The sequence below is a fragment of the Salvelinus namaycush genome, chromosome 25, assembly GCF_016432855.1.
Source record: "Salvelinus namaycush isolate Seneca chromosome 25, SaNama_1.0, whole genome shotgun sequence".
Taxonomy (NCBI): Eukaryota; Metazoa; Chordata; class Actinopteri; order Salmoniformes; family Salmonidae; genus Salvelinus; species Salvelinus namaycush.
Window position 1 is genome coordinate 33,042,344 of NC_052331.1, and position 25,937 is coordinate 33,068,280.

A 25,937-nucleotide genomic window follows, 5' to 3' on the forward strand; every position below is an offset into this window, starting at 1 on the left:
GGGATGTTCTCTTGATAAGTGCGTGAATTGGACCATTTTCCTGTCAAAATGTAAGAAGTACTTTTGGGTGTCGGGGAAAATGTATGGAGTGGGGGCGCTAGAGAGCGTGCTATGGAGTAGACGTGCTGTGCTAGAGCTCCGCTCAATTTTGAAACAAATTAGTATTTATCTTAACCTCTCACAACCTATAACTTCAAACAAATATGACAAAGGGGAAAGGCACCAAAAAAGGGGGCGCTAAACAAGATAATTGGAATGAGATAGACAACGAACCAATTTCAACGTCGCCGACCCACGAGGAGCTAGCTGAAGAGGCTAGCTTCCAAGAGTTCCCCACAGATCCTACTCAACGTGACATACTGGCTGCCATAAACGCACTAAGCAAGAAGGTGGACACAAGGTTGGCTGATATCTCAAAGAGTATTGGGACTTTGGCCGAAACTGTGAAGGCAACTACGAGAAGGGTGCACGAGGTTGAGCAGACGACAGTCGATCACGAGGCCAGACTACAGGACATAGAGAAACAGTGCGCAACGTTCAAAAATGACAACAAAACCCTGAAGGCCCGACTGGAAATGCTCGAATCGCATTCAAGACGCCAGAACATCCGAATATGTGGGATCCAGGAGGACACTGAGAAAGGGAAACCCACTGAATTTGTCTCGGAGCTGATACCGGCATTGCTGGGGAGTGAACACTTCAAAACGGCCATCCTGATCAACCGCGCACACAGATCACAGGCAACGAAGCCGGCCAAGGGCGGGCCACCAAGGCCATTCATTGTAAGGCTGCACTATCCCCACACCAGAGATCTCATCCTCAAGCTGGCTAGTCAAAAGTTCCCCCTTAACTACAACGGAGCCAGGGTGTCTTTCTACCCAGATCTTACCTTGGAGGTGAGGAACCAACGGAAAGAGTATGATGAGGTACGCAACAAATGCAGGGCGGCCAACATCCGATATGGATTCCTCTTCCCAGACCGGTTTAAGGTGACAGTCGAGGGATCAACACGTACGTTTGACAACGCAAAAGAGGCCGATCTGTTCTTGACAAGCAAGCTCCCCGGCTGAGGATACAGAACGGCTGTGCCAGCCGGCTAAATGGCCAAATACAGGCCAGGAATGGGTTTGAATTGAATTTCCGGCCTATGTCTTTTCGATCAGAAGATCAGAAATTGGGACTTATAGGATAGGTGAGATGTTGTGGCTAATATAGCATTGTTGGGCATGTCATGTTTTGGCGCCACTCACCCCCTAACGTGAGAGTTAAGTTAAGTGTTATTTAATATTAGTTTATATGCGGAGCATCTATAGACGACGAGTTAGTTCAAGCTGTATGTCTAGACACCCTAAGGTTTGTGTGTTAGCCAAGGAGTGCTTCGTTTGGGGAAGTCACTCAGTAAAGGGATGGGAGGGGGGATGGGGTCTGTGTTTTATGTTCACGTTTATTAATACAGGTGGCATGACAAGCTCCCGTACGGCGGGACGTTTTTCTTCTGGGTTTTGTATGACAGCAGCAATTTGCTTTAAAATAAGAAATGCCACATAGTGACCGAGCACAGAGTAGACCAGGTGGAATAAAGATAGTCAGCTGGAACTGTAATGGATTAGGGCATGTCGTGAAACGAGCTAAGGTTTTTTCTCATCTTAAATCACTGGGTGCTGACATAGTGCTTCTTCAAGAAACTCATATTAAACGCTCGGCGCAGGCCAAGCTACGAGTCAGCTGGATCGGTCAGATATACCAGTCTAACTTTGATGCAAAAGCGAGAGGGGTAGCAATCCTGATAAGGAAAAACATTCCTTTTGTTTACTCAACCTCGATTTCAGATCCTAATGGTCGGTATATTATTGTTGCTGGTACACTGAATTCAAAACCAATAACCTTGGTCAATTTATATGGACCCAATTTCGATGATCCATTATTTTTTCAAAAGGTATTTAAGGCCATACCAAATATCTCGGATACAAGTGTTATTGTTGGAGGTGACTTTAACTGTACGTTAGATCCTCTTTTAGATAAACAGCTATCAAGGTCACTTCAACAATCAAATGCCAGTGTCTGTCTAAATACATTGATGACAAACCTTAACATTGTCGATATTTGGAGACTGACGCACCCAACAGACAGGGATTATTCTTTCTTTTCATCAGTTCATAAATCATATTCCAGAATTGACTATTTCTTGTTGGACTCCAAACTAATTTCAGCAGCTGAGTCGGTTACCTATCACCCCATTCTAATTACGGACCACTCTCCTCTGTCCATGGTGCTGAAACTCGACAATATGTCGACAGGTCGGCGACCGTGGCGCTTAGACGCATATCTGTTGAAAGATGAGGCTTTTTGTCAGTATTTGAAGGAGCAGATTGCCTTTTTCCTCAGAACTAACGACACGGGGGATGTTGACGACTCCACCCTTTGGGAATCTCTAAAGGCTGTGATTAGAGGTTACATTATTTCTTATACATCAGAGAGGAAGAAACGTGCCAATACTAGGCTGAGAGAAATTGAAAGAGAGTTAGGGGAACAGGAGAACGTTTTTAGGACAAATTCCTCATATACAGTCCTTGAGAAGATCACAAAGTTAAAATATGAATATAATACCATCCTTTCGAAACGGGTGGGCTCTTTACTTGCTAGGACGCAACAAAGTTATTTTGAACTGGGGGACAAACCACATAAATTATTAGCAAGACAGCTAAGGCATGTACAGGCATCTAGAGCTATTCACAAAATAAAAGACAAGAAGGGTAAAATAGTAACAGATCCGCAGGACATTAATAAATGCTTTGCGCAGTTTTACTCAGAACTATACCAATCAAAATGCGATGCTACTGATCCACAAACTATGGAACGCTTTCTCGCTGAATGTGAACTTCCTAAACTAGACAGGGGGGCAGCTGCTGCACTCGATGCAGGGATAACCTTAGAGGAAATTAACACAGCGATAGCACAATTTCCAAACAGCAAGGCCCCTGGGCCCGATGGATATGTAATAGAATTCTATAAGAAGTACTGCGCTAGTCTATCTCCACTTATGTTACGAATGTTTCAACAATCAAAAGAAAATGCCAAACTCCCGCAAACACTGTATGAGGCTACAATAGCCCTGATCTTGAAAAAAGATAGAGATTCCGTGGAGATGTCGTCGTATCGCCCCGTGTCGTTACTCCCCATAGAAAACAAGGTGTTGACAAAGATATTGGCAAACCGATTGAAAAAATATATTTCCGACATCATACACCCTGACCAGACAGGTTTTATCCCGGGCCGACATATATACTACAATTTGAGACGCCTTTTCAACGTAATGTATCATGATCATAAAGTTGAGGCAGTGGTAATAGCTCTTGATGCAGAGAAGGCGTTTGATCAGATTGAGTGGAAGTATATGATGTCGGTTCTGGAGCATTTTGGGTTTGGAAAGGAATTTATTAATTGGATAAGAATTATTTATGCACACCCAATGGCCTCCGTGGTGACCAATCAGGAAATGTCGCAGTCATTCCGCCTGTTCAAGGGGTGCCGACAGGGGTGCCCTATTTCGCCTGCTCTCTTCGCTATAGCCATGGAACCCCTTGCTACTCGCATTCGGGCATGTCCCGATATAGCTTCTGTTAAAATAAAAGACACACAGCACAAAATTTCCCTATATGCAGACGATGTTCTTTTGTTTTTGTCCAAGCCTAAAACTTCTATTCCACCCTTACTTAACTTGATAAACACATTCGGCTCCTTCTCTGGATACAAGATAAACTGGCAAAAAAGTGAGTTGATGCCAATATCACGGCCTGTGGATATGCAATTTCTGCAATCTACCCCGTTTAGAACAGTGAGGGACAAGTTCACAAGCCTTGGCATTGTAGTGACAAGAGACCTTGATCAGCTATTGAAAGCGAATTGGGACATGAAAATATATCAGCTTAAACAAAATATAGATTTTTGGAAAACTCTGCCTATTTCCTTGGTTGGTCGTATAAACGCTATTAAAATGGTTGTCCTACCCAGGTTTCTTTACCTCTTCCAATGTCTACCCAATTTCATACCACAAAGCTACTTTAAGAAACTGGATTCAATAGTAACTCCATTTTTATGGGATAACAAGGCAGCCAGAATTGCAAAGAAGCATTTATGCAAGTACAAGATAGAGGGGGGCTTTGGCCTTCCTCACTTCAAACTGTATTATTGGGCTGCTAATCTGAACATTGTGTCTTTCTGGAGGGAAAGTTTACCTGCGATGAGACAGAAGGATATGCCTTCATGGCTTTTGATTGAGCAGGCCTCCTGTCAACGTTCCTCACTCCCTGCACTTGTTAATAGCCCATCATATGTGAAAAAAGCCACTTATGACTCCAATCCAGTCATTTGTCATACGCTTAGGATCTGGAAACAGATTAGGGATTTTCTTAACATACCCACTGTTTACATAGACAGCCCGATTAGCCTGAATCATGCTTTCCACCCTGCATTGGATGATGTGGTGTTTTCACAGTGGAGGGAGAAGGGGCTCACAACAATTGGTAATCTATACATAGATGGTCAGTTAGCTTCATTTCAACAACTACAGGCAAAGTTCAACATGCCAACAACACATTTTTTCAGATACCTCCAAATCAGGAATTTCTTAAGGACACATATCCCACAGTATGGCATGAAGCCAAATAGTCCTACATTAGATAGCTTGATCCTTGTCAAACCCCATTCAAAAGGGTCGGTCTCTAGACTGTATGATGTGCTACAGGCCCACATAGAGGTATCCACAGACACCATTAAAAGGGCTTGGGAACAAGAACTTGGCTCAGAAATCTCAAATGAGGACTGGATAGAAGCTCTCAGGAATATAAACCACAGTTCAGTGAATGCCAGACACAACCTTGTACAGTTTAAGGTGATTCACAGGTTACACTACTCAAAGGTAAAACTGCATAAAATATTCCCGGACACCTCACCACTGTGTGAGAGGTGCAAGCAGGAGGAGGGGACGTTGACCCACTTATTCTGGACATGCCCTAAATTACATGCTTACTGGGCTCTCATTTTTGATTACTTATCTAAGGCCTTTGATAGAGTTCTAGCCCCAGACCCATTGATCGCTCTGTTTGGTACAGTTGATGGGAATAACCAGGAAGGGACAGCTGTCTCTCTTTGTACTCTATTAGCCAAAAGGCTCATATTGCAATTTTGGAAATTGGAGACTGTACCTACCTTTGAAATGTGGTTACGGGATTTAGGGAATGTAATACATATGGAAAAGATTCGATACAACACCTCAAATAGAAGTCCATTATTTTACAAAATATGGCAGCCGATACTGGATAAATGGTCTAGTCCCGCTTCATAACTGGGCTGACGATCTGCTGCTACTCTGTGCTGTACTACACTCAATATTTATTTTTGGCTTAACTACACTGCTTGTAATGACTATATGCTGTCTTCTTATACATGTACCACCTAATAGGATTTTGTTTTATTTTGTGTGTGTGTGAGTTAACTTTTGTTTTGTCCTCTAAAGTGGCCATCCCATTCAACTGTACAATGAATGTCATTGTTTGTATTGCGGTCTTTTTTACTTTATTTTTATTGGAAAATAATAAACATATTATAAAAAAAAAAAAAAAATGTATGGAGTAAAAAGTACATCATTTTCTTTAGGGATGTAGTGAAGTAAAAGTAAAAGTTGGCAAAAACATAAATAGTAAAGTAAAGTACGATAACCTAAAAAACTACTTAAGCGCACGGATCCCGCTAGCGGGATCAAAATCGACAACATCCGGTGAAGCTGGAGCGCGCCAAATTCAAATTACAAAATTGTAATATTAAACATTCATGAACATACAAGTGTCCTACATCATTCAAAAGCATAACTTCTTGTTAATCCAACCGCGCTGTCAGATTTCAAAAAGGCGTTACGGCGAAAGCATACCATGCGATTATCTGAGGACAGTGCCCCACACCAAAATACTTTTCCAAACCAGCACAGGCGTCACAAAAGTAACAAATAGCGATAAAATAAATCACTTACCTTTGAATCTTCCTCTGTTTGCAATCCCAAGGGTCCCAGCTACACAACAAATGGTAGTTTTGTTCGATAAAGTCCTTCTTTATATCCAAAAAATGTCTGTTTAGTTGGTGCGCTTGATTCAATAATCCACTCGCTCAACATGCATACAAACAAATCCAAAAAGTTACCGGTAAAGTTCGTCCAAACAAGTCAAACGATGTTTCTAATTAATCCTCAGGTACTCTAATATCTAAATAAACTAATATTTAAGACGGAGAATAGTATGTTCAATAGGGAAGATAAATAACGAAGAGCACGCACCTCATTCACGCGCGCAACAAGACTACATTTCTAATGAGAGACACCTTGGAAAAACTACAACTACTCAATCATTTTCAAAAAACAAGCCTGAAACCCTTTTTAAAGGGTCTAGTGGAAAAGCCAATCTAGTGGAAGCCATAGTAACTGCAATCTGGGAGCTATTTATTTGTATATCCCGTAGACAAGCAATGAAATGGACTGTAACCTCAGAAAAACATTTTCCTGATGGGTTTTCCTCGGGTTTTTGCCTGCCATATCAGTTCTGTTGTACTCACAGACATTACTTTAACAGTTTTAGAAACTTCAGAGTGTTTTCTATCAAATGCTACCAATTACATGAATATCCTAGCTTCTGGGCCTGAGTAACAGGCAGTTTACTTTGGGCACGTCATTCATCTGAACTTCCGAACATTGCCCCCTAGCCCTAAGAGGCTTTAGTACTTTAAAGTATTTTTACATAAGGACTTTACACCACTGATTACAGTGACACTCAACTATTTGCCCTCAGCGGCGTGTGAGTAATATGTGAGAGCAGATGCCAACTATTTGGAGTGTTTTCAGACGGAGAAGAGCAACGGTCAAGTCACCATGGTAATGTCATGACATTCTCTGTATTTTCAACAGGGAGGAGAGGAACGGTGGGGTAAGAGCTTAAACACATAGCGAGAAGAGTGTCTCAAAATCACCCATGGAAAATGGGAAAATGGTCTAAGACTTTTTCATTTTCCGTTGCTGTATTCATTCCCACCGGCACCGATCCTCATTCTGCAAACTGTTTTCATGAGAAGAGTGTCTCAGATATCAAGGCACAGGAAAAAAATGTCACAAGTCCAGTTTGACCCAGAAAGCCAGGAGAGAGTGGGAGTGCTGTTCAGATACACTACATCAAACACACAACAGTACACAAACACACACACACACACACACACTAGTTACATTCTTTCATCAGGTTCTTGAATTCTTTCAACGGGTTCGAAATGTGCATATTTGAGCCTTCAAGTTGTTTCCAACACATAGACCAGCCAATAATTGTGTTGTTTTTACACACACCTGTAACAGCAGTGTGGTCTAGTCACAGACTTGAAGGATTCTGCCCCCATGAGTCATTGTCTGATACTGTATGTGTCAGTTAGAAACTTTACTGGAAATTCCCTTCAACTGGAGTGGATGGAGCAAGCGGGAGATTGCTCAATAACGTGCTGTAGTAATTGCAGCAACAATTCTGTGTTTCCTCATAAGGTCAGAATTTAATAGAGGAATTTTAACCAAATAAACAACGCTAGGCCGCACTTGTCTTGATCTGAGACCTGTTCCCAGAATGATTCAAACGTACATAAACAGCCGAAGTCAGTCGTTCTGTATTGAAATATGAATACATGGGAATATGCAATGTCATTGAAGTAACAGAACAAAATACCACCCAAACACATTCTATGTGATCCCTATCTATAGAAGGAATTAATCCCATCCAAATACAACCTAATCCAATTGCATTCCTCTCCATCCCACCTTATCGTATTACGCGGTATTCCATTCTGTGCCACACTATTCAATACCCCACTATCCTATCCCATTTTATCTCACCCCTTTAGAATTCTACTCTCCTCTACACGGTTCTATCATGTCCAGTTTCAATCCCATGCTATCCCATTGTCTCCTCCGAGCCTCAGGACAGAAACCCAGTCCTCAGTGAGATGGCCTCTCTTCCTACCCTCTCTTAGAATAAGTCATTCAGTGTAGTAATGCTAGCCTGCTTTGTCTATCACACAACTCCATGAAAGCTTCTTCCTTCCACAATTACTTTTGTGTTGCTGTTATTTAGAAAGACATTTGTCATAGTGTGCTGAACACGGATAAGACAAGACACAGTCCCTCTTTAGTGTCAGGATGTCTCCAGTTCTACATCTGGTAGTTTGCGTAATGTCATATGTTAGTTTGACCAAAAACAGAATGGGTATAACAGCAAAGTATTGTCTTTCTTGCAGCATTGTTCAAAAATGTTGTCAATACTTCCACTATCCTAACACAAAGTATAACCCACAACCCATTGGGCTTTAACTTTGGTTAGCTGAAGCCCGCCCGAGTCCACAGACAGCAGGACATTTTAAGACCAGCGATTTTGGATTTCACTAGAACCAGGAATGGCTCCTTTCAATGTCCATTATTTCAAAGGGATACGCCACTTGACATTCCTTTGGAAATTCACAGGAAGTCTGCCACAATGGGGGCAAATAGCCAGAGGCGAAGAGAGGTGAGGGTCAGGGGGGGAGAGGAAGTAGTGGGGAGGTGTTAAAAACAAACAATGCTTTTAATGAGGGTGCCCACTGATCACCACTGTCCACATTCAAGGGGAAACTCAAACATGGCTTTAACACCTTGCTGACCTTGCGCCCGGCCCTATTACATACTTCAGGGCGGCAGGTAGCCTAGTTGTTAGAGCGTTGGACCAGTAACCGAAAGGTCACTAGATCAAATCCCTGAGCTGACAAGGTAAAAATTTGTTGTTCTGCCCCTGAACAAGGCAGTTAACCCACTGTTCCTAGGCCATCATTGTAAATAAGACTTTGTTCTTAACTGACTTGCCTATTTAAAAATCATATTACAAATGGCCATCCAGACAACTTGGCTGCGTTTAAAGAAAAGTATGTTTAAGAATACCCACCACCACTCAAAACATGTGGAATGTGTGCTTTAATAAAGGAGGGAGAGTGAATCCCAGGGGACACACACCAGAGGAAATGCATTATCAGGATGTTGGATGTAATTTAAACAGAGAGTAATGAGCTGTGGGCTGCGTTCAGCAAGGCACAATGTCATGGAATGTATTATGTAGGACTGTTGTTTTCACCTTCCCAAATTTTGAAAATACCAATGTTTATTAGGTTTGCCTGGGAGGTTTTGATGTGTTGCCAAGAATACCCTTGCTTCCAAAGACCCTGATTCTAACATCAGAAGCTTAATCCGACAATCAACATTTCCTTCAAAATACGGAATGGAGACTTGAGTTGTTGGTTCAGCTTCCTCCCTCCCCCAGCCTCACCTTAACCACGAGAGGTAAAAAGAAAAGACAAAACTTTCTCAGAACAAGTGCCTGAAGCCAGTTTCCACATACCGGCAGAAAGGTAGGCAAAACAATTGGCTAACTACGCGTTTAGATTTTTTCCGTAGTCCTTTGAAGCTTCTGGCCAGTGTTTATGGTTGCTGAAGGGTCAGTAAAGGAGAAGGGTCAGTATGTATTTGTCGTTTACACAGTTAGTTTCGGGCTATACGCAACATCTACGCTAATTTGGGGGCCAGTCTGAAAGGCAGATTCCATCTACATAGCCGTTTGGTCCATAAGTAACGAATAGGATCCGTTTACATAGACGTTGAGTCCATAGGTAATAAATAGCTCAAACTGGCCTTTAGTCTTCAAAGACATAAATATGGCCTGTCAACTGATGTTGGGCGATTAGGCCTCGCTCGCAATTGGCATTCCAATTCATCCCAAAGGTGTTCAATAGGGTTGAGGTCAGGGCCCATCAAGTTCTTCCACACCGATCTCGACAAACCATTTCTGTATGGACCTCGCTTTGTGCACCGGGGCATTATGGCATTATCAATTATCATGCTGAAACAGTGCCTTCCTCAAACTGTTGCCACAAAGTTAGAAGCACAGAATCATCTAGAATGTCATTGTATGCTGTAGCATAAAGATTTCCCTTCACAGGAACTAAGGGGCATAGCCCGAACAATGAAAAACAGACCCAGACAATTATTCCTCCTCCACCAAACTTTCCAGTTGGCACTATGCATTGGGGCAGGTAGCTTTCTCCTGGCATCCGCCAAACCTAGATTAGTCCGTCGGACTACCAGTTGGTGAAGCGTGATTCCTCACTCCAGAGAACGCGTTTCCACATCTCCAGAGTCCAATGGCGGCAAGCTTTACACCACTCCAGATGACGCTTGGCATTGCGCATGGGGATCTTAGGCTTGTGTGCGGCTGCTCAGCCTTGGAAAAACATTTCATGAAGTTCCCGAAGAACAGTTCTTGTGCTGAAGTTGCTTCCAGAGGCAGTTTGGAACTTGGAAGTTAGTGTTGCAACCAAGGACAGATTATTTTTTATGCGCTATGTGCTTGAGCACTCGGCGGTCCCGTTAGGTCAGCTTGTGTGGCCTACCACTTCGCTGTTGAACCGTTGTTGCTCCTAGACTTTTCCACTTCACAATAACAGCACTTACAGTTGACCGGGGCAGCTCAAGCAGGGCAGAAATTTGACAAACTAACTTTTTAGAAAGGTGGCATCCTATGACGGTGCCACGTTGAAGGTCACTGAGTTCTTCAGTAAGTCCATTCTACTGCCAATGTTTGTCTATGAAGATTGCATGGCTGTGTGTTCAATTTTATACACCTGTCAGCAACGAGTGTGGCTGAAATAGCCAAATCCAGTGTCCACATACTTTTGTATATATAGTGTTTTTCGAGATTTGAACACATAGTCCAGCAGGTGCTACTCTTTGGAATTATCTACCACTCTGCATCATGTATTGCTTTAGGCACAAATCCTTTTTATGTCCTGGTCACGGGGAAGACTGAAGCCACAGATTGCAATGGACAGCTGCCTAGAGTATATACACCTCTCCTCACCCCACTCTGTCTCCTAACTGCTCCCCAGCTGCCGATGACGTGGTCGCAGGCAGCCCCTGCACCTCTCTGATTCAGAGGGATGGGGTTTAATGCTGAGGACACATTTCAGTTGAATGCATTCAGTTGTGCAACTGACTATCCACTTTCCCTTCCCTTCCTGTCCTGCTGAGATGCTCATCTCACACACAAGTCAATGGCTACACTCGTCACTAGATAAATATAGATTAGTTGTGTAGAGTCCTGAATCTATAGACTATTTCATTAGCTGAATCCTATAGCGCCATATTGACTGAATGGTTACATGCTCAGTTGGTTACATGCTCAGTTGCCCTTGAATGAAATGTGTCAAAACAGATCTCTAGATGTATATTACTAGACACTCAATATCTGCAACAGTATAATATCAGACAGACAATGAGAGATGTTAGGAAACTAGGAATATTTACTTAAGTCTTAGATATTGTCAGCTTGTTTTCATCTTTATAACATGTTTAGGCCTATGTAACTCCTGCCTGCTTATTTCTCTATAATGAATCCCCGAGTTTTGTTTAGGATCAGGAACAAATGCATAAGCATTGATATTCCAACTCCATAACACGCCATCCTCATGGTTGTCAGTAGAACTGCAGTTATTCAGTTCGTCCTCCCCCATTGGAACCGTGTGGTTTACGCTTTTGATCCTCGAGGGACCTCGCGCGCTCTACATTCCAGGCATTCCGACTTCAGTCTCTGCTCAGTTACTTATTATCTCTCTCTGTGCTCGACAACCATGTCAGTGTTGAGCAAGTTCCGAAAAGAGTAGACCACAAAACTCCTTGTGGAAGGATGAGAACGATTTAAACGAAACATTGTGGATTACTTTGGCTTAATTAATTTTTTATTTTTACGTTTTTAAAAACGTTTCCCTGGAATGCGAGTGTGAACTGGTAAGAATTGTTACGTGTGTGTGTGTATGGGAAATGTGCACTTTCGGCTACTTTGTAACATTTTAGCCTTGAATTGTAGCCTAATACTCAGCTATTGTGCGTAAACACAAGTTCACAGAAGTTATATTATAGTTCATAATTTCTGTGTACGCTACACCATGAGTACTTGTTGGTTCATAGTCCTAAAACTGTTTCTAGAGCTATGTGCTTGGCTCCTCTGTTAGAATGGAATTTCAAATGCAACTTTTACCTTTGTCGCAAAGTTACTTATATGAAACTGTTCACGAACAACAAACATTGTATACATAATGTTGTGGATTTAACTAATGTAATAATAATTGTTTTAAAAATTGAAACAGTGAAGCGCATACGGTATTAATTGACACAAGGCAATGCATGGAATGTCATCACACAAAAGTAGTGAATATATTGTTGATTTTTACTTGACTTCCTGTAGGCCCTGAGGAATGTATGGGCTTAAAAAATAATAATGTTTTTTTGCAGTCTGTACATTATTCTACAGTAATGTTTTGGAGGCCCACACAACATTTGCGTTATCATGCAAATTATTACTGGCCTCGTGTTAATGTTGTATATGATCAAGTATCCAGTTTTAGGTGTAGGCCTACTTGCAAGTTCTTATTACCTGTATTCTTATTGATTCTCATTGTTTTTCATATTCCAGGTTCATGGTCATCCATAAACACCTCGTCTACCCCTGATCACCAGCTTCGAACAACGGAACCAACATGGCGTCTACAGAAGAGCCGTCTGGCACGGTCCTGCACCGCCTCATCCAGGAACAACTACGCTATGGCAACCCCACAGATGCCCGCACCCTCCTGGCCATCCAGCAGCAGGCACTGCGCGGAGGCAGTGGAGGGTCCCCTGGTGGAGGGCCTGGGAGCGGAGCAGAAGAGGGCCTCAGTGGAAGCCCCCGCACTTCCCTGGAGAGCCTCACCCAGGAGGACTCCTCATTCCTCCAGCTGTCCACCCGTCAGGATCCCCAGGGCCAGGAACACCATGGAGACTACCAGCACTCGGAGAGCAGCTACCAGCTCTACCAGCTCCACGGCGAGGAGCTGCCCACCTACGAGCAGGCCAAGGCCCACTCCCAATACCTGGCTCAGCATTGGGCACCCGCCCCGGCCCCCCACAAGCAGCTCCGCGAGGGGACCCTCCTGCGTGATGCGGACTACCGTGCAGCGGAGGAGAAGCTGATTGAGTTAAAGCGAGGGCACGTGCGGTCGCTCAGCGAGCGTCTCCTGCAGCTGTCTCTGGAGAGAAATTGTGCCATGGCGAAGTCGGAGGTGGTGAAGAGCTCCTCACAGAGCTACCCAGAGCTGGGTTACTACGCCCCCCCACAAGGCCTCCAGGACCAACACATCACACACCCAGAATACTCATCGGTTACCATCATGTCCCAAGGTTATATGCCCATCCATGCTCAAGAGCCCCAGTGTGTGTACAGGGACATGCCCCAGTCACTCCAGATCCAGCAGCACAGGTAGTAAGGCATTTCAGCAATTGTGTGTGTGTGTGTTGGACATACAGAAAGATCATGCAAAGGTGTACCCACTGTTTGATTGTCATTGCCCTGAATCAGCCATCACACATTTCATAGTGTGTTAATTTCTGTGGGCAAAGCTGTACGCATAATGGACTTCAAGCCGTGTGTCATTGGCTATGTGTCACCGGTGCCTTGCATTCCAAACCTCCTAGCATGCATTGTGAGTCATTACATGCGCAGGTTGGAATTCCAATTGCCTTTCTGAGAACACTTTGGAAGCCAACCTACCTAGGGTGGAGTTGATGTCTTCATTCTAATATAGGATGCTTGTAATACCTAGGATGCCTAACAAATGTAGGTTGCTCACGTAACCACGGTTCTATGAGCTAAGGGGCTATGTTAGTCACACTCATCGAAAGACCGTTGTAGTTGTCAATCTTTGGATATCTAGTGAACTCAACAACACATGTCCCTCACAGATATGCAGGCCCAGGCAGATTTGAGCCAAGGCAGATGGACCTGCTGATGCTGGAGAACGAGAGGCTGCGGCAGGAGCTGGAGGGCCACCGAGAGAAGGCCTGCCGCATCCACAAGGTGAGAACCATTCTCCTTTTAGTCCATCTCGAAGATGGCGACATGACATTGGAATGGTTTGTGCTGTTATATGCGTGAAGGGCTGATGTTAGTTTTGGAGGACCTATTCACGAGATACAGGACAGGTGCATATCAGACTTTTTTTCACATTTTCCTCGGTCATCAATGCATGATGAACTTTGAGTTACACAAAACACGTAACTTCTCAAGTTGGCATGCCCATACTGAATAGCAAAGTACTGAAGTCCACAACATGTGCCACTTAATTAAGGGAATGGAGGAAACACAAGCCAAGTAGCACTGTGCAGCGACCCCAGACACACTCTCCTATCTGTATATGGGAGATCATTACAACAGCTGCTACCATTGGCTGTACATAGAGACCCCATAGAGCCCAGAGGCTGTTACTGTATCCACACTCCCTGCATTGTTCTGCAGATGGGGGTCGTGCGTATGTGCTTGTGTGCCCTTTAGTTCCAGAGGCCATAGATTTTCGGTCCTATCCAGGGAATGTCAGACAGCAGTCGATGGGTTTGTGACCCCTGGCACAGCTGACATGCTCAGAGTGCCGAGACAGAGACATTCTGCTAGCCGTGGCAGGTCTGTGTGTCTCAACTGAAAGGACTCTATTGTACTTTGATCCCACTGCATTTTCACTTTTCATCAATCATCCTCTTTCACTGTCATCCTCTTTCAACCCCTTTTGTTTTCGTCTCTTTTCGACCCTTTTTATTGACCAGCTCATAAAATGTTCCTGACAGAACTATTTACTCCTCTTGACAACCCCATGTCAGTATGTTATTGTCTACTATTATGAATCAAGATGGTGGCAACAACACGAACTGATAAGACTTCACCCATTTATCTTGGTAAATGCCATAGAGCTAGATTGAGGACTCATCTTTAAAATGGTGGAAGCCCTCGATGGCAATGTCCATGCTAAAACGGGTTATATCCATCTTTCTATCTCTATGGTGAATTCATAAACTTCTGATGGTCTCCTTTGGAGTTACGTCACCCCGCCCCTCGTGCTCCCTCAGCCTTAAAGAATGATAATTAGCGGGGTTGGAAAGTTTCCCCGGACTGTCGGGCCGCAGGCCTGAGTAGACATGCCCGAGTGGATGCTGTAATGGTGGGCGTCTCTACTTCTCCACTTCTTTGCCTGTTTCTGTTTCCACAGGCACAGGCATGCACACCTTTCCCACACTGGCAACCCGCCCAGACCTCCATCTCTCTCTCTGTGTGAGTGAACTAGCCACACCTGGAAGGCAAGCGTGATTGTTAGCTCCCAGGAATGCAGATATAAATCAGCCACACACGGGGAGTGGTGTTTGCTCAAATTCCTCTGGATTATACTCGTATAGTGTGTGTACTGTGTATACACACAGTATGTAGGCTATGTGCCCACATGTACAGAATGTGCTCCCAGGGAAATGTATGTATATATGCCCATATGTATTTACAGTTGAAGTCGGAAGTTTACATACACTTAGGTTAGAGTCATTAAAACTCATTTTTCAACCACTCCACAAATTTCTTGTTAACAAACTATAGTTTTGGCAAGTCGGTTAGGATATCTACTTTGTGCATGACCCAAGTCATTTTTCCAACAATTGTTTACAGACAGATTATTTCACTTATAATTCACTGTATCACAATTCCAGTGGGTCAGAAGTTTACATACACTAAGTTGACTGTGCCTTTAAACAGCTTGGAAAATTCCAGAAAATGATGTCATGGCTTTAGAAGCTTCTGATAGGCTAATTGACATCATTTGAGTCAATTGGAGGTGTACCTGTGGATGTATTTCAAGGCCTACTTTCAAACTCAGTGCCTCTTTGCCTGACATCATTGGAAAATCAAAAGAAATCAGCCAAGACCTCAGAAAAAAAATTGTAGACCTCCATAAGTCGGGTTCATCCTTGGGAGCAATTTCCAAACGCCTGAAGGTATCACGTTCATCTGTACAAACAATGGTACGCAAGTATAAACACCATGGGACCACGCAGCCGTCATACCGCTCAGGAAGGAGACGTGTTCTGTCTCCTAGAGATGAACGTTCTTTGGTGCGAAAAGTGCAAATCAATCCCAAAGCAACAGCAAAGGACCTTGTGAAGATGCAGGATGAAACAGGTTCAAAGGGTTCTATATCCACAGTAAAACGAGTCCTATATCGACACTCAGCAAGGAAGAAGCCACTGCTCCAAAAACCCCATTAAAAAAAGCCAGACTACGGTTTTCAACTGCACATAGTGACAAAGATTGTACTTTTTGGAGAAATGTCCTCTGGTCTGATGAAACAGAAATCGAACTGTTTTGCCATAATGACCATTGTTATGTTTGGAGGGGAAAGGGGGAGGCTAGCACGCCGAAGAACACATTCCAACCGTGAAGCACGGGGGTGGCAGCATCATGTTGTGGGGGTGTTTTGCTGCAGGAGGGACTGGTGCACTTCACAAAACAGATGACATCACGAAAAAGGAAAATTATGTGGATATATTGAAGCAACTTCTCAAGACAACAGTCAGGAAGTTAATGCTTGGTCGCAAATGGGTCTTCCAAATGGACAATGGCCCCAAGCATACTTCCAAAGTTGTGTCAAAATGGCTTAAGGACAACAAAGTCAAGGTATTGGAGTGGCCATCACAAAGCCCTGACCTCAATCCTATAAATAATTTGTGGGCAGAACTGAAAAAGCGTGTGCGAGCAAGGAGGCCTACAAACCTGACTCAGTTACACCAGCTCTGTCAGGAGGAATGGGCCAAAATTCACCCAACTTATTGTGGAAGGCTCCCTGAAACGTTTGACCCAAGCTAAACAATTTAAAGGCAATGCTACCAAATACTAATTGAGTATGTAAACTTCTGACCCACTGGGAATGTGATGAAAGAAATAAAAGCTTAAATAAATCATTCTCTCTACTATTATTCAAACATTTCACATTCTTAAAATAAAGTGGTGATCCTAACTGACGTAAGACAGGGAATTTTTATTAGGATTAAATGTCAGGAATTGCGAAACTGAGTTTAAATGTATTTGGCGAAGGTGTATGTAAACTTCCGATTTCAACTTTGTTGCCCACATGTTTCTGTGCTGTACTGCATGTATACAGTACTACGCCTGAACCAACACCCCCACCCCCCGCATCTCCTACACATATAAAGAGATTAAACGAACAAACAAGATGGCTGACCAAAAATGTCCATCTGTCCATTCAGTTGGAGCAGGAGGTCCAGAGGGTATCCAAGGCCTATGAGACTCTGCTGCAGGGCAGCTGTAAGAGGGAGAGCCTGGAGCAGACCTTGAGGAGCAAACTGGTGGACGAGATCAGGAGGCTGCAGGACTTCAACAGAGACCTCCGAGGTAAGGACTACAAATAACACAATCTTTCTGGTTTGTTAGACATTGACTGGCCAGGCTTGTTTGTATTTCGTTCATGCCCCAAAACTGGTCCAAAACCATTTGGGGGGTTTATAATGGTTTATATTAGAGTGGGACTGGTGGCATGGAAACCTTTTCCCAAATCAGTTTTAGTGTAAGTGTATAGCAGTTTAGAAATGCTTTCAGTTTTCCTAAACTTTAAATATTTGCGTTACAGAAAACCTGGAGAATGCGAGAACAAACGCCGCCAAAGAAGTGGAAGCTGCCGACCACAACCAGCACATCATGACCAAACTGCTCGAGCAAAGTAAGTGTGTCATCCATTCCATCTCTCTCACACCACTCCAAGTCTTAGACCTTCAGCCATGTCACAGGATTGTAGCATAGCACGGCACCCTGTAGCCAAGCTGCTTCCTCTCCGAGGGTGTCTCGGGAGTTTGGATATGCAAAAAACAGGACAAATATAAGCACCCACCAAATAATTATAATGTATTGTTATAGGAAAGGGAACTATTAATGACAAAATACAGTTGACCTAACATCAGGTTCCTAGGCTTGTTGATTTATGTTGTCTATTTAAGCAGTGGGCCTTTCCCAAGGCTAGATGAGAGATAGGGTTGGAGGTGTACGGCCTTGGTTGGAGGAATGTTTCTTGTTAAGTGGGTCAAAGGGATAGGGGCTGCCCACATCACTTCCTCTTCCTCCCCCTTGACATTCCACGAGTGCTTGGGCAAATGAAGACCATCTTCCATGATAGGTGAATCCTGGGACGTATTAGCAGGGTTAGAGCGATGGTGGTGTGATGGCTTAAGACAGTTCAAGCTCTCATTTTCACCTTCGAAATAGCTTCATGTGGCCTTAGACTAATACTGGTTTTCATGTCTTGTGTTCAGCCCAGTACACAATACTAGCTTTTCACTGATGTATCTTCTAAATATGTGTGAATGTTGTACAGTTTGTAGCTTTTTTTGGCTATACCATATCTAACCTTCTCTTCTCCTCTTTCTTCTCCTCTTCTCCTATTCTCTTTCTTCTCTTCTCCTCTTTCTTCTCCTCTACGCTTCTTCTCCCCTCTTCTCATTCTTTCCTCCCATCAGACGAGGAGCAGCAGTTTGAGCTTGAGCGTGCAGAGCGAGAACTCCAGCGGCTCCGCAACTCCGCCGAGGAGCAGGGCCTGAGGGCTGAGCAGCTGGAGGAGGCCCTGGAGGCCCAGCGGTACAGAGGACGGCAGTTGGAGGAGGAGCTGCGCCTCAAGCGGGCCTACGTGGAGAAGGTGGAGCGGCTGCAGAGCGCCCTGGCTCAGCTGCAGACCACCTGCGAGAAGCGAGAGGGCCTGGAGATGAGGTTGAGGACACGCCTGGAGCAAGAGCTGAAGAGCCTGAGGGCGCAGCAGAGGCAGTCTCACCCGCCGGGAGGCCCACTGGTGGGCGGGCCGGTGGGCCCGCTGCACGAGCGTCTGAGGGAGAAAGAGGAGTGTATCTTAGCCCTGGAAGCAGACATGGTGCGCTGGGAGCAGAAATACTTGGAGGAGAGCACCATGAGGCAGTTCGCCATGGACGTGGCCGCCAGCGCCGCCGCTCAGAGGTGAGGGTCAGAGGTTAAACGTTAAGGGATAAATCGCTCAAGGGTTGTGTTCTGTATGCACATACAGGAGAAAACGTTTTCAAAACATGTAGGCTAAATACGTTTTTATGCTTTACATTTTTACCTGCATCCATTTCCTGTATTTTCTCTGTTCCAGAGACACAACCATCATTAACCATTCCCCCTGCCACTCTTCCAACAACAGCTTCAATGAGGACCTGCCTGTATCTGACTACAGAAACCAGGAGATGGAAAACCGGTATAAAGATGACGCATTTTTAAAAATATCTATATTATTCAGAATTTATAGTATTATTGCTGTTATGACACTTTGTATGCATCGAATAAGTCTAATGTACTTTGTTGCATCAGATGGCGATGATTAGAGATCTGACTCAATATTTCTCCTGTCAATAGGATCTGTGCTCTCTACACCCAAATCCTGGAGAAGGATGCTGTCCTCAATATCCTCCACCAGCATTTGCACCAGGAACAGATCAAGAAGGATGGGTCTTGTCTGCCTGCCACCACGTACACTCCTGTCAGCACGGCCAAGTGCACCAGCATAAACAAAAGTAAGGATGAGGGTCAGAGACTAAAGAACCTCATAACACCTTTTTTAACTTACTTGTGCTTCTACATCTGCATTGTTTGGGGTTTTAGGCTGGGTTTCTGTATAGCACTTTGTGATATCTGCTGATGTAAAAAAAGGCTTTATAAGTACATTTGATTGATATTACTCAAGGGGTCCCTCAGGGCTCTGTTCAGGGGCCACTGTTGTTCTCTACATACATGCAACAATCAAATATTAAGTAAGGAGTTATTGTCAAAGATAATTATAATAATAATGAGCATTGAAGTGGATTGAGGTTAGAAAGAGAGCACCTGTTTATCAATGAAATGCGTGCCAGTGGCTGATCTCTTTCATGTTCTGTGTTGTAGGTAAGTGTCTGTCAGACGACCAGACTGCTCTCTCTCTTCTCCGGTGCTCCTCCCCAGCTCACCCCAGCCAGAGCTGTGGATCAGAGGATGGAGCTAAGGCCAAGGAGCCAGCAACTGGTTCTAAGCTCAGCATTGGTGAGTAGTCTATCTCTCACTCACACACACACACACACACACACACACACACACACACACACACACGCACAGTCGCCCAAACACCTAAACCGTTCTCTGTAACTGCATCACATGCTGTACCAGGGCAGTCATTGATTTACCAACAATACTCCCATAGAACAAGCCAATCGGCGATGGCTCTGTAGGTCAGAGGTCATCAGTGGGCTGCCGGAATGTGCTATGTTGTCGCACTTAGACCCGAGGATTGACTGCACGCGTTTACCCGAATGGATCATCCCAATGTGGAAACGTCAGCATGTTTCTTTGGTTTCAGATAATGTACTGTAACTGTGGCTTATTTTTCCACTGTTTCCACTCCTCTAACACGTTTCCCCTCTTCTATTTTAAAGACAACACTGCTGCACAACAACATCGTGCCTCCTCCTTGAACACATTAAGAGGCCTGGATGACTTGGAAGCAGAGGAAATCTTCATTTGAGGAAGACTTTTGATCCTTGACAAGAGATTCACTCGAGGGTAGTGAACTCTCGGAAGCTGTGCAGAGCAACTGACTACGCCAATGGTCAGAGTTTCTCTGAAAAATGGACAGAAGACAAGAATGTTGAAGAATGAGAGGCGTATGTGTGGAATAAGGACTTGGGCTTTCACATTTTAGAGGGGAGCAGTGCTCTTCCTCGATCTTTCTCTCTTAGCCAGGTGGCTGCAGGCTAGCTGTCTTGGTATATGAGACTGTGAAACTTTCGAGGTACTTGGGACAGTATTTCAGTTTTGTAACGGGAAACACCCCACTGTACTGTCAGTGTATGCCAAAGTATTTATTATATTTTCTGTGTACAACGAGTTCAGGAACTTATTCCCAAATATGAACTGAAAGCTTCACTCTTTTCCAAATAACCTTGTCTGTAGAATTTATCTTTGGACTTTTGACCGGCATGCCCTCCCCGCGCAAAAATGTGCCCACAATCTGGCCACATTCCTGTGCCATGGAATTCTTCAGAGTTAGGAAAACAACTCTCCCATCTCCATAATTGAATAAAAATGCCAAACAATCTTAATGTTCATATTTTCCTTGGCCATATTCCCTAATCCCCAGTAGCTGTCTCTACCACAGGAGGTTGGTGGCACCTTAATTGGGGACTGTCTCATGGTAATGACTGGAGTGGAATAGGGAAAAAATACATAAAACGCATGGTTTCCATGTGTTTGATGCCATTCCGTTTGCTCATTATACATTATGAGCCGTCCTCCCTTCAGCAGCCTCCACTACTCTCTACAGATTTAGAAATAGTTGTGAAACAGTATGCAATGTATAGTCTGGTTTTTCTATTCCGACTTCTAAACATGAGGTCGGCGAGACCATTCTCAACCTGGGGAGGGTGAAGAGTTTGTTTTATTGCTTTTCACCAATAGTTTTTTTTGTATTCTTCATGTGTATTTTCTGATGTGGTGAATCCGCTGGTCAGATTCACCACATTGATTAAGCTGCAAACTACACCATTTGGTTTTCGTTTACTGTGAGCCTTTTTCTGAACTAACAGAATAATATATTTTATACAGACGTTTCTCTAATTATTTTAGATATGTAGTGCTATGAACAGAATGCCAAAGATTATTTTTTTGTGTGTTGTAAGTTATGTGCAGACAATCATGGTTATGTCCAGCTGTCCAACAGATAAAGCAAAGACATTTCTGTTAACTCCTAACAATATGAAGGTTGTGAATTTGAATTCAAACATTTCATGGAACAATAAAATATTATAATATATAGCTCCTGTTACTTTGACATTTTTTATTCCTAAAAAAAAAAGATTTTGGTGACTATGAATTAGAAAATTTGTTCTGTTGGCAGTTTTTTTTCTTTACACTTTTTCTTTACCTCACTTTACCTCCCGTCTTCTCTTGACACATTCATTCCTTCCAGAGAGTGAGAGAAACCAAGAAAGAGAGAGATAATGAGGGCTCTCGTTACTTCATGAATGCCAGAGATGCATTGTTTAGGCTCAGCATTCCCCAGTGGCCAGCTCTCATGTTCTCTCAACTTATCCTGGTTGAAGTTTCCACGAACAACAAAATAGACTACATGTATAGTAACTTTGAGTGCTTTACCACCCCTGTGTGTGCCTATACAGTATGTGCAGTAAAGTTTTGAGTCGGGTCTGTTTATATAGTCCCATAGGTCGGCGCACAATTGGCCCAGCATTGTCCAGATTAGGGGAGGTTTTGCCCGGGGGGTAGGTCGTCATTGTAAATAAGAATTTGTTCTTAACTGACTTGGGTTACAGTGCATTATTCTCAGTTTGAAATGGGGTTTGTAACAAGTTATTTTCCAATTGTTTTGTTCGGAACAGAACCATTATTTTTTTGTTCTGTTCCAACAAGCAAAATAAAGTTCTGAACCGGTTTGAACAAAAAAATACGTAATGTCGTTTATATCGCTCTTTTCTGTTCCTTTTTAAACCTCTGAAAGCCCGACATTAAATTACTTTACCAACCAGTGCAAATAGAGCAGCTTGCTGTAGAGCGGGCAAGCTATAGGCCTAGTTGTTTACATGCATTAGACATAAGTGCAGGGCGCGAGATGCGACTGAAATTTTGCAGGTGGGGAGGAGAGAGGGTGGAGGAGGCTTGACTCGACATACATTATCTGAATTAGGCCCACAGAATTATACCCACGGAGGAGCAGCTTCTATGAAGGAACTTTGAATGTCTTTCAACTTCCGAGAGTTGGCTTAACGTTGGACCAGAGCTAGCTAGCTAGCTAGCTAACAAGCTTGTGTGTGCGCACAGCGGCACCAGAATTAAAATAAAATCACATCTTACCTCTTGGTAGTTAATAAATCCAATGTGAAATGGGATAACTATTGTATCATATTGTAACTAGCGTTGAAAAAGTTAATCTGTTCTAATAAAATATCTCTCCATTTCTGAATCACGCTTGGAGCGTCTGTAGGCCACAGTAGCCTATGCTTCAGAAGGGTAGGGGAAGGTAGCCTGCACACACACTGGCAACAATTTCCAGCTGGCAGGCAGACACTGGAATACGTTTCTGAGTGACAGATTGAGGGCTTTGAATTGTTGTGTTTTTTGTGGGACTGGGAAAAAATCACAGAATTTAAAAGAACATTATTAACCGGTTCCCATGCTTTTAAAAAGAATGGTTCTGTTCCAGAACAAGATAGATCCCTTTTGTTCCCGGTTCTGATTCTGTTCCTCAAAAAATGTAGTTGTTTTAGGTTCTGTTCCCTGAACCGGTTACAACTTCCAACCCCTGGTTTGAAAGGGAAGAGTGCTCCACATTGGCCTGTATTGGCTTTACTTGGGTCGTGTTCAGAAGGGAGAAAACATTTTGAAATGGAGTGAAACGGGAAGATACTACCTGGATGTGTCGAATAACAACTCAGATTTTTACAAAATATTTTGCTACGGGTGTGCCCTACTGTACATGACCCAGCTGTCATAGCTAGTCTGTACACCACAATGAGATTTTTGAGTACAGGACAATGACAGATAATGTGCTGGGGTACGGCAGAATGACAGGTTCACTCATGTGACTCAATGTGCCCTGTGTGCCTTTGTGTGTGTGTGTGTGTGTGTCATTATCAGTGTCAGCCAGACCTTGCTATAGTTTTGACTAACTCTAGTGAGCAAGGATGTCAAATGTTTAGATTGTATACTAGTATCAAGACTACACATATCAGTATATCAAGACATATCAGTATGTCAACACATGTCAGTATATCAACACCGGTGGCAGTCGGTGCTGTTTAAGATTAGGGAGGATTATACATGTTTAATGAGCGTGGATTTATTTATATTACAGCATATTGGAGCACAGTATTCCGGATAGTAGCTCATAAGGTCTTATTCGGGATAAGCTGTTTACATGCACTTTTGATATCCCGCTCATGAGTATCCCTGTATCCAAGAATAAACAGAATATTCCTGATTTAAGTATATGGGTTAAATATGATAGTAAATGAAATATGGACAGTGACTGTAGGCCTATAAGTTCTCACAAATTTTGCACAGGACCAATCTTTCCACTGTTTTGGAGTTATTGCGCTTTCTCCCCGGTCCCTAAACGAAATAGACAACTTTACCAGTGTTAACTAGATTACTAATGCATTCATTCTATCGATGTAAGACTGGTGAGCACTACTTTTGTTTGTCTTCTGGGGCAACAAGTTATGACAGAAGAGAAGCTGAATGTATCTAAATATAGTTGGCAAACAAATGGCCTAACAAATGCCAGAAATTATAATATGGCCTACCAAATGTAGGAAATAATAAGCAGAAACATGTCTAAATTAAGGTTGAAAGTGGCCAATAGTAAATGAATTATAGTAGGCTAAAGTATTATGGACTTATTATGGTGGATGGAACTGCGCAGGGAACCTACTTTTTGAAGTGATTTATTTGACAATCAGATGAAAACATCACACAATATCCATGATATGTTAAACTGAGCCTGACCACAAAAACAACAGTAAACGGGATAAGATGTTTACATGACAGTCTCTCCTGTCTTAGATCAGCATATCCCAGGCATCTTATCCGGGTTTCTCATACACGGAATACAATATTTTTTGTGTTATTGTAAACGGGATATGATGTTTATATGAGTCAACTCAAAAACAGAATACTTGAGTATTCCAAATAATAAAAAATAAAAAACTTTACAAGCCAAACCTTCATACCATAACCGCTAACCGCTACCCACAGCCTACGTCGTTGTCAGCATATTACCTAACATATTATCTAAAGTAATGTCATAGTCAACATAGCTACTAGAACTAACGTGTTAGTAAACCCACCACAATCACGCAGTACAGTGTACAGCAAGCAGTTTAGCAGTTACACCGGCGGGCCCCGGTAGCAATAAATTAATAAAACTGAACACTTACCTTGACTTAGAGAGTTCCAGTGTTGGATAGCCCTAGCCAGCTAGCTAACATAAATAACATTCCTCTCTGTTTGAGCTGGGTGTTTGAGTAGACTAAATTAGCTAGCTGCATTACCTAGCTAAGTGAAAGTGAAAAAAAAATACAACAAAATGTCTCTCTCTCTCTGATTCTCCTTCATTTTTTAAGAAATGAATAAACTGTTCAACTCTTGTCTTTTCTCTCTCTTTGTCAACTACTATCCACATTGTATGTACTGCAGTGCTAGCTAGATGTAGCTTATGCTTTCAGTACTAGATTCATTCTCTGATCCTTTGATTAGGTGGACAACATGTCAATTCATGATGCAAGAGCTCTTGGAGGACGTCCTCCGAAAGATGTCATAATTACTGTGTAAGTCTATGGAAGGAGGTGAGAAACATGAGCCTCCAAGGTTTTGTATTGAAGTCAATGTACTCAGAGGACGGAAAATAGCTGTTCTCCGGCTACACCATGGTGCTACCCTACAGAGTGTTGTTGAGGTTACTGTAGACCTTCATTGCAGAACAGTGTGCTTTAATCAGTTATTTGGTGACGTGAATATATTTAGTCTAGTTTTATCTAAAAAGGATAACTTTTTTAATGTTTCACTATTTTTATGAAATTCACTAGGAATTGGTCCTCCCCTTCCACCACTGGTCAACAGTGTAATGAGTGTGTGACTGTTGTATTGCTTGATAGCTGTGGCTATGAGTTTATGTTGACCTCCATGTACCCTGAGCTGTTCATAATTCTATGAGTTCCAGTTTCATCTGATTCATAGGGATGACTGAGGAACACACTCTCGTCAGTTGTGCAACCGACCCACAGATAGAGAGCTGTCGACCGTAATTTCCTCTAAGTCAAGTCAGAAGCATTTCAAATCAAATCTAACTTTATTTGTCACGTGCCGAATACAACAGGTGTAGACCTTACCGTGAATGCTTCCTTACAAGCCCTTAACCAACAGTGCAGTTCAAGAAAGAGTTAAGCA

At 43.1% G+C, this 25,937-nt stretch overlaps 1 protein-coding gene across 1 annotated transcript; it reads left to right on the plus strand.

The window, feature by feature from the left end:
* The first annotated feature begins 11,678 nt into the window (after nucleotides 1-11,678).
* LOC120020547 (angiomotin-like 2a) lies at nucleotides 11,679-22,418 on the plus strand. The gene is made up of 10 exons (XM_038964255.1): nucleotides 11,679-11,878; nucleotides 12,564-13,385; nucleotides 13,868-13,982; nucleotides 17,201-17,345; nucleotides 17,581-17,670; nucleotides 18,461-18,947; nucleotides 19,105-19,206; nucleotides 19,365-19,522; nucleotides 19,890-20,024; nucleotides 20,414-22,418. The coding sequence occupies exons 2-10, from the start codon at nucleotides 12,628-12,630 to the stop codon at nucleotides 20,500-20,502; spliced, it is 2,079 nt and encodes a 692-aa protein (XP_038820183.1). The 5' UTR covers nucleotides 11,679-11,878; nucleotides 12,564-12,627; the 3' UTR covers nucleotides 20,503-22,418.
* Nucleotides 22,419-25,937: the final 3,519 nt, after the last annotated feature.

Bases quoted from the DNA above. Each gene is read 5' to 3' on its own strand.
- LOC120020547 (XM_038964255.1), top strand. From the start codon at position 12,628: ATGGCGTCTACAGAAGAGCCGTCTGGCACGGTCCTGCACCGCCTCATC. The intron at 17,346-17,580 runs GTAAGGACTACA...TTTGCGTTACAG, and splicing joins CTTCAACAGAGACCTCCGAG to AAAACCTGGAGAATGCGAGA. The intron at 20,025-20,413 runs GTGAGTAGTCTA...TCTATTTTAAAG, and splicing joins TGGTTCTAAGCTCAGCATTG to ACAACACTGCTGCACAACAA.